The sequence below is a fragment of the Typopeltis vanoorti genome, chromosome 18 (genome assembly GCF_054136105.1).
Source record: "Typopeltis vanoorti isolate ZY-2024b chromosome 18, IOZ_Tvanoo_1.0, whole genome shotgun sequence".
NCBI classification, from domain to species: Eukaryota; Metazoa; Arthropoda; class Arachnida; order Uropygi; family Thelyphonidae; genus Typopeltis; species Typopeltis vanoorti.
In genome coordinates this window covers 1,267,339-1,280,384 of record NC_143566.1, presented here as the reverse complement: position 1 = coordinate 1,280,384, position 13,046 = coordinate 1,267,339, and the positions used below count along the sequence as shown (strand labels likewise).

General features: G+C 37.3%; 1 protein-coding gene across 2 annotated transcripts in view; it reads left to right on the top strand.

The window, feature by feature from the left end:
* CenB1A (Centaurin beta 1A) overlaps positions 1–13,046 on the top strand; it is a 627,189-nt gene that overhangs the window by 554,598 nt on the left and 59,545 nt on the right. For both annotated transcript variants that reach the window (XM_090408048.1, XM_090408046.1), the window contains one exon: positions 8,302–8,412. In XM_090408048.1, coding sequence (XP_090264174.1) covers positions 8,302–8,412 — 111 coding nt within the window. The remainder of the gene's footprint in view (positions 1–8,301; positions 8,413–13,046) is intronic.

Sequence of the window (13,046 nt, the reverse complement as noted above, 5' to 3'; positions counted from 1 at the left end):
CAGGGTTCTGTTCTTAGACTTCTACTATTTATTTGTTAATGATATTTCATGTGGATTGACTAAGGATCTTCAAATGTTTGCCGATGATGCAAAGTTAGGCAGAATTCTTTTTTGGTGGAGCTGTGCTTCAGGAAATGAATGCGATGCGGGATCTTGGAGTGATTGTATGCAGTTGACTGAAGTTCCGGGGTCACATCATATGAATTGTAAAGACTGCACATCATATTGCTGCTCTGATAAAAAGTACTTTGACATGTAGGGATAAGGAGGTGGTGTATCTATATAAGGCATTAGTCAAACCACATGTGGATTATTATGCTCAGATTTGGTCACCTAGTTTTCATTGAGATGAGGAAACACGAGAGGTGGATAATAACCAAAAGATGAATAACCAAAGTGATATCTGGACTCTGGAGTGTTCGTTATGAAGAGCATTTGAGAGAATGTGGATTAGAGACGTTGGTGGATAGGAGGAGAAGAGGAGATATGGTAAAGCCGAGTTGCCAAAAGGTGATAAAGGATTAAACCAAATACCAAGTGTATATAATTTCTTGGTATCTTTAATTTATAGTATAACCAAGTTAAAAAACTTCCAACAACTTTCTCTAATCCAGAGAAATTTAATAATAAGGTGTGACACCTTATGATTAAAATGTCAGATATATTGGGAGATGAAAAATAACATAATTATACATGAAGATCAGAGATGTGTGTGAAATGATAATGCGAGAAATAAGAAATTCTTCTTCTTCTTCGTCTATGATCTCTTGTGCTTTTAAGCGTCGAGATTTTGCGAGAGAGATTTCCATGCCATCCTGTCCAAGACTTGTTGTTTTGCTTCTTTCCAGTTAATTCCCTTCTTTTCCAGTTTTTCTTTAATTTCCTTTTGCCAATCTTTCCTGGGTCTGTCTATGTTTCTTTATCCTATTTTCTGGCTTTTGTATGCAGTTTTTGCTATTCTTCCTTCAATTAAGATGTCCAAACCACCTCATTTGGGCTTGTGTTATGAATTGGTTCAGAGGTGCAACTTGAAGACTACTCTCTCTCTTATAGTTTGATTTCTTATTCGGTCTAGTCTTGTTTTTTGTGCCACTTTCCTAAGATATTTCATTTCAATTGTTTGTATATTATTTGTGTTTCCTGTTGTTAAGCACCAAGACTCACAACTGTATGTTAATATTGGTAGAAACACTGAATGGTACACTGCCATTTTGGTATTCTGGATAACTTCTTTGTTATCTAGGAGTGGGCCTTTCATTGCATAGAATAGCTTTGTTTCCCTGGTTAACCTGTTGTTAATTTCTGTGTCTAGTCTACCATCTTATTGTATATGTGATTCCGAATATTTAAAGGAGTGGACTTGTTCCAGTTGATGGTTTTCTATTTTTATTATGTGTTTTGGTTGGTTTCTAGATATGATCATTGTTTTAGTTTTATTTATATTTATGGTCATAACACTTTTCTTTGTTTCTTCATACCAAATGTTGCTGTTGTACTGCAAATCTTCAGCTGTATTTGCTAGAATCACTACATCATCTGCAAAAGCCATGTGTGAAATCCTGCCTTCTTTCAGTTTCCTGTATCCTAAGTGGAACTTTTTTGTTTTGGTTTGGCATGCCTTTAAAATTTCATCCATTACTATAATGAAGAGAAGAGGGCTGAGGATACAGCCTTGCCTCACTCCTACATTTGTTTCAAATTCTTTTGATTTATTATTACAGGTTCTTACATAATTTTATTATTATTATTATTCAGGCCTCCATTGGTCAAAAGACTCATCGTAGAAGGTCATTCCTAAGATCATAAAGTCTGTCAAGACTCATCGAGGGGGAGGTCCCCTCTAAGAAACACAAAGTCTATCATACCACTCCTTAAACTCATTGACCGTTCTCGCTCTCACCACTCTATCAGGCAATGCATTCCACAGTTCAACCACCCTCCATGCAAAGAAACCACTCCTCACCCTCTTGCTCACAGTTTCCTTTCGTAACTTCCAGGGATGGCCTCTTGTCATCACTCCTTCCCGCTGTTCAACCAAGCGAAAGAACTCCCCAGTGTCAATTCTGTAGCCACCTCTCAACAGTTTAAAAGTCTCAATCATATCACCTCTCCTTCTATCCACCAAACTCTGCAGTCCACATTCCCTCAGCTGATCCTCATAACCAAAATTGTACAGTCCTGAAACCATCTTTGTCATCCGTCTTTGTACCCTTTCCACAGTTAATTTATCCCCTTCAAATCCTGGGGACCAGATCTGAGAACAATAGTCTAAGTGTGGTCTGATCAGAGACTTATACAATGGAATGATAACCCTTTTATCTCTGCAGGTCAGTGTCCTTCTCATAATTGCAGCAATCCTCTGCGTTAACTTACCACCTTTGCAATATGTCCCCTAAATTTCAGGTTTCTATGAATCATCAACCCTAGATCTCTTGTCTCCCCTACTTCCTCCAGTATAACTCCTCCCATAGAGTATGCAGCATCCCATCGATGTTTCCCAAACCTCAAGACCTTACATTTTGCTGCATTAAACTGACACCCCCATTCATTTGCCCATCTATCTAGCATATTCAAATCCTCTTGAAGGGCTACCACATCTGCACTATTACTAATAATCCTTCCCAGCTTTGCATCATCTGCAAACAACTGAATATCCCCTAGAAATCCACTGGCAATGTCATTGATATAAAGGTTAAACAATATAGGTGTCCTAGTACTGAACCCCCACTTGTAACCCTCTGCCTCCTTGAAACTGCTCCACTATACTCAACTCTCTGATACCTATCAGACAGCCAATCCTGAATCCAGTTGACCAATCTGACATCCACACCGATGCACTGCAACTTAAATATCAGCTTATCATGTGGCACCCTGTCAAATGCCTTTGCTAAGCCTAAGAAAATTGCAGTATATGCCTTTCCCTCATCTAATGCTCTTGTAACTTTATTATAAAAGGCTGGCATATTGCTAAAACAAGAGCGCCCTTTCACAAATCCATGTTGACTCTCACAGATAACATTACCCTCATCTGCCCAATGCTGTATACGGTCCCTTACTACTTTCTCCAAGATCTTAACTACTACTGATGGCACACAAACTGGCCTATAATTAGACACTTCCAGTCTGTTACCACCCTTATGCAATGGCACTAGCTTACCTTCCTTCCATTCCCTGGGCACCTTTGCTGAAGCCAGACTTTCATTGAAAAGCCAGGTTAAAGGCACTGTCAGTTCCCTAGCACATTCTCTCAAAACTCGTGGTGAAATACCATCCAGTCCCAAAGCTTTACTGACATCCAGAGTACTCAGTATCTGAAACACACTCTCCTCCTGTACCTCTAAACCTCGAACCTGCCCTATCCCTCTAGCATTAAAACTGACTCCTGTAGGATGAAATACTCCAATAAAGTGTTCATTGAGCAATTCCACTATGTCCTCTGCATCAGTCACTCTATTCCCATTTTTAAGTTTTAAAAGAGGTAAACCATGAGTAGACATAACTATACAAATAAATAACGGAAAAACTCACGTAGAAATATTATTTAATAGTATAATTTTCGCCTGTGTGTCAAAGGCATCTTCAGTACAATTAGACACAAAAATTAAACACTAACTGACAATTCCAAAAAGCACCACCTAAGTAGCTGGTGTAAGATAACTAAAAAGGTCAATAACTTTCCTAAAAAAAAAAAAAAAAAAAAAAAAAAAAAAAAAATCATCTCTTGCCATCTTAAATAGAGAAATTATGGATATAAAAATTGCTCTGGAATCTAATTTAACTGTTGAAACTTTTACTATAACTTTCAATTTTCAATAACTTTCCTAAAAAAAAAAAAAAAAAATTTAATGCAATGAAAAGTTAGGAAAGATTAGCTGATTTGTAAAGTACTATCTCCCATAAAGGGGATAGACGTAAGCCGTCGGATCTGTTTAAGTTAGGAGAATGAAGTAGAGTTTCACATGCTTCTTTATAAAGGCGTTCCATGAGAAACTGACTTTTGTGAAGAACTCTTGTCTTTCTCCAATGAACTCTGTGTCTAGTGAAGATGGCATGTTCTGCAAGTCCAGACTTTTCAGGTTTAAAGTATTCAATATAAGATTGGTGTTCTTCTAGCCGAATGGAGGCAGATCTTCCCGTTTGTCCAAAATAACATAATCCACAAGAGCACGGAATCTGGTAGACACCTGGATGATAAAGATGTGGAAGGTTGTCCTTTGGAGAAGCGAGAAAGGTGGAGATTTTTCTAAACGGTCGAAAGGCAACAAAAATATTCAGTGGTTTTAAAATTTTTGCTATACGTTCACTGATGCCTTGTATATAAGGGATGGTAATGCGCGTTATTTCCTCTGTGTTTGAAGAGGGAGACATATTAAATCTACTCAAAGTTCTTTTAATGAAGCAATTCTTATAGCCATTAGATAGAAAGGAAGAAGTTATATATCGTATTTCTTTCTGTAAAAGATCGTCTGTAGAACAAAAGGAATGGGCCCGATGAACCAGTGTTTTAATAGTTCCTGCCTTTTGACTGGGATGGTGATGAGATTCCGCATGGATATAGTGGCCTGTATGAGTCTTCTTTCTATAAACTGAGAAATGTAGGTTACCATCTGGTTGGCGAAGAATTAGAAGATCTAAAAAGGCTAACTGCTTATTTGATTCTACTTCTAGGGTAAACTTGATCCTAGGATGAAATGCGTTTAACTTATTGAGAAATTGTTGAAGTTCATCAGAAGAGCCATTCCATACTGCAAAAATGTCATCGACATATCTGAACCAATGAGTAGGTCTGGGAGAAATATTGTCAAAGATACGTTGTTCAAAATGTTCCATAAAGAAATTAGAGATAGCAGGAGAGAGAGGATTACCCATTGCTGTTCCTTCAATTTGTTGATACAACTTATTTTTAAAAGAAAAATAACCAGAATTTATTACAAAATGAAATAAGTTTACAATGTCTGAAGGAAATTCCTGTTGTAGTAATTCAATACTTTCCAAAAGAGGCACATTTGTAAATAAAGAAACAACATCTAAACTGATCATGATATCAGAAACGTCCAAATGAAGATCTGAAATTTTATTTTTAAAATCCAAAGTATTTTTTATATAAGTATCAGTTCTTCTAGTTGAAGAGGAGAGTAAATTAGATAAAAATTTTGAGATTTTGTAAGTTGGGCAACCTATACAATCTACGACTGGTCTTAACGGAATGCCTGGTTTATGAACTTTTGGAAGACCATACAATCTAGGTGGACGACTGAAGAAGGTTTTAAGTTTTTTCTTTTGATCTTCATTCCATGTAGATACATTATCTATAAGAGAATTAAGTCTCTTCAATTGACTCCGGGTAGGATCCGATGTAAGAGGCCTATAAGTTGAATAGTCGCGAAGTAAAAGAGACATTTTTCTCTCATATTCCTTCCTATCTTGAATCACTACAGCCTTCCCCTTATCAGCTTTCGTAATTATTAAATTATTGTTATTCTTCAGTGATTTCAATGCTTTAAATTCAGAGTAAGAAAGATTAGGACGAGGAGGCTTGGCATGAAAAAGAATTTGTGCACATTCAAAACGTAATCTGTTGGCTGTTTTTTGGGGTAAGGATCGAATACCCCTGTCTGTTATGAAAAAAATCCATAATAGGCACCTTATTCGGCGTAACAGCGAAATCATATCCTTTTGATAAAACAAAACATTCACAGTCTGTTAGTGGACGTCCGGAAACATTTATGACTACTTTATCTATATCAGTAGTATTATTACTGGATCTAGGTAAGCTGACTAGTGATTCAAATTTGCGTTTCAGCTTGTCACGAGAATCATTGAAAACCTTTAAGTAAGAACTCGAAGATATGCGCATTACAGTAGTAAAAGTTTCAACAGTTAAATTAGATTCCAGAGCAATTTTTATATCCATAATTTCTCTATTTAAGATGGCAAGAGATTTTTTTTTTTTTTTTTTTTTTTTTTAAGGAGACAGGTGAAGATTGATGATGCATAGGAGAAAGTGTGGGGGGCAAAAATATAGAGCTCTGAGTTACCTTCGTATTTTTTAAGATAGGCTTTATAAATTCAAGAAGCTATGCAAGCTCATCCAGGACAGACCTTTACACATCTTCATGCCAGTGGCAGGATTCAAACCATTGACCTGTTGGCTGGAGAGTGGATATGCTATCCACTTAATCAGCCAGTCTGGCATTTACAAATTATTATTATTATTATGACATCCTCAATGAAGTCAACAGACTCATCTTGGAAGGTTCATTCAACTGACAACAAATCTGTCTTGTTTAACTTGTTTGTAAATGATATATCATGTGGATTGACTGGGGATCTTCAGTTGTTTGCTGATGATGCACAGTTGGGGAGAATTATGAGTAGAACTGCTGATGTTAAGTCCCTTCAGGAAGATTTGAATAGACTTTTGTTTTTGACAAAGGAGCATGGTTGTAGTTTTAATATTAATAAGTGCAAGGTGTGTTGCAGAAATATAAGGCTGTGTACTATATTGATGGTGCTGTACTTCAGGAAGTGGATGAAATTTGAATTTTGGGAGTGATAGTTAGACTGAAGTTTTGAGGGCATGTTGCAAGTGCTGCAAAGAATGCACATCATAGTGCTGCTATGATGTGAAGTAATCTAACATGTAGAGATAAGGAGGTGATTGTGCCATGTATAACACACTAGTCAGATCACTCTTGGACTATTGTGCTCAGATTTGTTCTCCTGGTTTTCAGTATGATATAGAAACATTGGAGATGGTTTAGAGAAGAGTGACTAAGACAATATTAAGACTCTGGAATGCTGGCCATGAAGAGAGAGGTTGAAGAAATGTGGATTGCAGATTTTGGTAGATAGGAGGAAGAGGTGATATGATAGAGATATTTAAGTTAGTGAGGGGGATTTTATCAGATTAATCCAGAGGGATTACAAAAAGAGATGCGTCTACCTTGTATGGACGTAAGTATGGACTTAACTCTATTTCTATCATCAGTAGCACTCCCCTTTCTGTCATACCCTTCCATCTCTATTCCTGTCAGAATGTCATCCAACCATGTCTCATTTATTCCAATAATTTTTGGGTGAACTCAATAATGCAACCATTTCCTTTCTCTTGTTTCTTATACTTCTAGTATTCATATAGAAACATAACAGCTCATTCCTGGATCTATAACAAGTTTCACTGATAATACCACTTATTAGATGTAACTTCTCCATACTTTCCTTAAGCCATTTCTTTTTCTCATTACTTATCCCACAACCTTCTTCAAATCTGTTTTTCATACATAGCAGGTGATCCCCTTCCCGTTTTTGTCTACACACGCAGTCACATCCTTGGAGCATTTCTGTCTCCCCATTTCCCTGTTTTTCTTGCATACTCATTCTCTCATTCTCTACACTCATGCTATCCACTCTTCTTCATTCATAAGCCACTTCAGTCTCTCCTTCCTTATTCTCCTGCTCTTTCACATCACTTCTTACTTGATCAGATTCATTTTTTGTACTCATTACTCTCCCTAGCAGGCAGCAGTCTCTCCAAATGACTCACACCAAAACCATTCAAATGCAGTCCATCACCTTCAAACTCATCACCATTTCTGCTAACATATCACTCATAACTCTTGCTCTCCTCATCTCATCACTGTCATACCTGGCCAACACACCGATTACCTTTCTTATTACACTGTTATCTTTTATCCTTCTCAGTAACCCCCTGATATCCATTTTCCCTTCTCCCACTACCAACTCCTTTGATTGCTTACTCCTTGTATCCAACACTCAATTACTCTTTTAAGGTGTTGGATACGAAGGAATTAACTTATTAACTTAATTACATAATATACTATCTCCTAATTGAAAATAAAACATATGCATTACATTCATTGGAGTCTGTTTGTGATCATATAACTTGATAGTGAATGAGATTATCTTTAAAAAGGGGAAAAATGTGTAAATTATGCAAAGAAAATAAGACAATACGTTTTGAATGCATTTGGAACAAGGCTGAAAATTCACTCACCACTTCTCTCTGATAACTCACTGCTGCCAGGTGGGCAAAAGGATTTTTGGAGTCCTTTATATGAGTGTGTATCACTTTTGTAAATGACCATTAATCTGGGGAAAAAAAATAGTATAGCTGATCTTATGTCTTTGATGATCACATAGCACATCAGATTACTATTCACTGTATGTTTCACTGATTTCAGTGATAAAGTGATTATATTAGGTTATTTAATTTTGTAACTGCTAATGTTAATTTTGAATCCAGTTTATTAATATTTTTGTTTCTAATATTTCTTTTAGTCAAGTGTGCTTGCTTTTGAAACATGGAATTGATCAGCATGCCTTGGATAAGAATGGAAATGATGCCCTCTCCATAGCTATTAACAATGCAAATGCTGACATAGTTACACTGTAAGTAAATGAGAAAATGGAGAATTATGTCATTCTGTATTATAGTAAGAATTTAAAACTGTTTTAGGCATATTTTGAAAAAATGTAAAGTCATTAATTTTTTGTTTTATTAATCAGTTTTTTGTTTTTTTTAAAGAGCCTGTATTGCTCAGTGGATGTGACGTTTGACCACACGAAGGAAGACTTGTTTTGAGTCTAGTCGGTGACTAGAGGAAATTTTTCTAAGCCTTTTTTCGACCGGTTTCCGTGTTAGTCAATCTATGGCACGGGCAAGTGGGTTTTTTCTCCCGGAAACTCAAGATAATCGACCATAGAACCCAGACTATTTCAGACATTAAATACATTGTATTACAGTTAGGGACCATGAGATGGCAGCACTTGTTCAGCCATTTTCTTCACTGCGTGCTGCTTAATTAGTGATAGTCTTGGGCCAGCTATCTCTGATTGGGTGTCAGTGAACTGCCCGATCAGTCTCCAAAAAGTTAGATAGGGCTAAAACAGCCTCTCCTACTCCCTATTACAGGAATAAAAAGGCATTAGCTGATGATCAGTTTTTACACACACACACACACACACACACACACACACACCATAATTAAACTTCCCCTATTCAGAGCCTTATAACTCGATCTAACAACTGGAATGTCACCAAATTTGGTAGGGAGACTAATCAAGACATGGGAAGAAGGACTCTTCAAAAAAAAAAAAATTAGTTCAAAAAATCACTAGTAGGAGGAATATGGCGCTATTGTAGCCCTGAAAGCTGAAAATTTGCATAAAACGACGTAACACCTGTTTTGCTGGCATCATAAGAGATATAAATTAAAAGTAGAACTTCACAAACACATTCCTATTGATAGTCATGTTGAACATGTGTCTCACTTTACCATATCGTACGTTACTTGTAAAGTTATTTTACCTTAATGAGTGCAATGATTCAGAAGAAACAGGATCTTTGGAAGGTTAACTTGGCAGAGAGCAGAAATCAGTACCACAACAGGTAATTGCTCATTGGGTAATTGCAAAATTATTACATTTTATCCATATGAGATCAGCTGTGTACAGCAGCTGCTACACAATGATTATGATAAGTGACTGACATTGATCTGATATTTCTGGTCAGATTTGAAATTGATGATGCTTGGCCTTGGAAAATCCTGTAGAGCAATTAGACACATTTGGATCTGAATGGGGGCTGTAAAGACCCAAAATTGTTGAATTTGGGCTTCTGAATCACCCCATGTGTTCCTGGAACTCCCATTACATTAACTGAAAATTACCATTTTTGTGTGGATTCACAGCAGATTTTATAATATCACCATTCTTTTTTGAGGACATCACTCCAACAGGATCACTAACTTTTCCATTACCACACAGAATTATTGTGATATGTTGAACAATTTCATCATTCCACAACTTTAGTGATGACAATATCTCAACAAGACCATTTTTATGCAAGACGGACCACCTTCCCACATTTCATGACTGATACAGCAGCTGCGGCATCACTTCATAGAAGAAAGAGTGATTTGTCACTTCTTTCCAACTGCATGGCTACCTCACTCCCTTGATATTATTCCATGCAATTTTTTTGTTGTGGGATTACCTGAATGTCAATGTCTATCGTGAATGAGTCTTGAACTTGACAGCCTTAAAGAACAACATATCACGGGCTCTGACAAACATTTCTTCAGACTTATTATGTTCTGCTGTGTACAGGATGCAATTTCTGGTCTATGAGAACAATGTCCACATTGAACCAGGTCCTCTTTCACAGGTGAACTCGATGTGTTCAGGTGTGCTTGATATTAATTGTTTGATTGCTGTGCTATCATAAATGCAACACATAAAGCTTATCTTTCATTTCAGTTTAGTCTTTGTTATTCATTTTTTTTTACATTGTACAGTGCCAATATTTCCCCTGTTGGAGACCTTCAAACTAAAATTTTTGTTTGCAGCATCCTTCTTCCCATGTTTTGATTAGTCTCCATACCAAATTTGGTAACATTCCATTTTTTTTTTTTTTAATATATGTATGTATATATCTGGTCCACACACAAAAGGTCACAATATCTCTAGCACAATGGTGTCATGTGTGGACAAGAGGAATAGAAGGAAAGGAGGAGTCTGTTCACATTTTACTTGAACAGTTTAGGGTTGTAATATTTGGGGAAGACTGTTCCAAAGGACAGAAATAAATGCAGTAAAAGAGGAGGGCAGTGAATTTGGTTCAGTGAGTTTTAAGTTGGACTGTAAAAGAGTGTTGGTTAGCAGTGGGTCTTGTTTTAGCGATTTTGGAGGAGAGTGGAGGAATAATAGTGGACAATTCAGCAGAGCATTATCAATGAAAGTATCTGTAGAAGAGGCACAATTCTGAAACTGAACGTCTGTGAGAGAGGGATTAAAGTGGGTATGTGAGAGGGATCATTAATTAGCCGGATTACCTTCTTCAGGATAGAATCAAGCAATCTTAGAGAGGATTTTGGTGCACCAACCCAAATATGGGAGCAGTATTCCATGGCTGAGCAGAATTGGATTTGTATAGAGTTCTGCAGCTACGGAGGTGTAAAATAGTGCAAAAAAAGGTACACCAAGTTTTTGGCAGCTGCAGAAGCTATTTTTGAAATATAGTTGTGCCAGGAGAGATCAGAGGTGCAAGTCAGTCCAAGAAGAGAAATCTGGTCGTGTTTGGATATCTCAGTTAACTGAAGGTAAGAGGGATGGATGCGAGCTCTTTCTTGCGAGAGATCAGAAAGAGCTGAGTTTTGGTATCATTGAAGTTTACAAGGTTGTCCTTGCCCCACTGGGATATAGCAGGAGATCTGAATTCAGGTCCCTGGTCATAGTAGATCTTGAGGATTCTAATACTTGAGCATTAACAGATTTGTCTTGATGGTTGCATTTCACCCTGTGTATGTGTGTGTGTGTATATATATATACACAGTCATACCCAACTTACGCGAATCCGGAGTTACGCAGTTTCATATATGCACATATTCCCGTCCTGCTTCACGCCTCACTACTAGTCGTATCTTTCCGGCGTCGGCCGCATTCGCCAGTGTCGCACATACTGTGAACAAGCATTGACGTGTTGGGAGCATGGTATCGAGAATCTTCACAGGTTTCTCAACCACTTAAACAACCTCCATCAGGATATAAAATTGACAATGGAGATTGAAGAAAATAGTTCCATTTGTTTCCTAGATGTTAAACTCACCAAGACACCTGAATCCATAATAGTCTCTATATTTAGAAAGCCAACACACACGGACAGATATTTGCATGCGTCTTCACATCACCATCCAGCGCAAAAGTTGGGTATTATATCAACTCTTGCGAATCGTGCAAGATCTGTACTGTCAAATGAAGAAGAACTAAAAAAAGAACTACAACATCTTAAATGGACCTTTAAAAACAATGGCTACTCTTTAAAAAGTATTAACAACCAATTATCCCACCATCAACATAGCAACGTAGAGACACAGGACGACTCCAAAGGTCATATCGTCTTGCCATATATCAGCACACTATCCAAAAAGCTGAGTAGAATCCTAAAGAAGTTTAACATACAAACGTGCTTCTCGACTCTGCCAAAAATAAGATCACATTTCAACAACTATAAACAATCTCAAAACCTTCTACAATTCCCAGGTGTATACAAGGTCACACGTGAGTGCGGAAAGCCTTACTGTGGGCAGACGGAGAAATCTATCCTACTGCGTCTCGAGGAGCACCAGAAAGACATTGCTTATAAGAGAACCAGAGCAACTGCTCTGTCGGGCCATGTCCTGTTTTCAATAAGCACGAACAACGAAAGCCGCCAACATGAGATAAATTGGACATCAACTTCAAACCTACACATTTGCCATGATGAGGTGGAACGCTGCATTGTGGAGTCAAAAGAAATCACCTTAGACCCGCTTCATATGAACAATAATCTCAGCTATAATTTGCCTGACTCTTTCAGCTCTACTATCAGATACTGGAGATCACGTGGTTCCACACACGCACAAGTGTACAACAATAGAACTTTAACACGGACTATAGCTCAAGTTCATAATAACTGTAATTCACAGTCGAATATTATGACTTTATAATTGTATAGCTTTAGAGTGTCTCAATGTTATTTTCAGTGTCTTTTAATATCTTTCTATGTTCTTAACACCTGATTAAGTCAATCTCGACGAAACATGTTGCGTTTTCAAATAAATCTCATTTTGTTATAATTCTCGGGTTTTAAGTCAGTTAATATTAAAAATGAATATATATATATATATGTGTGTGTGTGTGTGTGCGTGTGTGTGTGTGTGTGTGTGTGTGTATGTATATACAGTCATACCCCGACTTACGCGAATCCGGAGTTATGCGGTTTCTTATATGTAGGTATTCTCGTCCCGCTTCACGTCTCACCACTAGTCGTATCTTTCCGGCGCCGGCCATATTCGCCAGTGTTCCACATGCCTTGAACAAACACTGATGTGTTTCGAGTGGTCTCCATTCATACACGATTTTTATAGTCTACAAACCTTGCCACTATTTAATGTTATGTTCTTGATAAAAATTTTATCACATAAAAAATAATAATGTCGTCCAAAAGAAGCAAGTCTGATTCTTCTACAGCTAGCAAGAAAAGA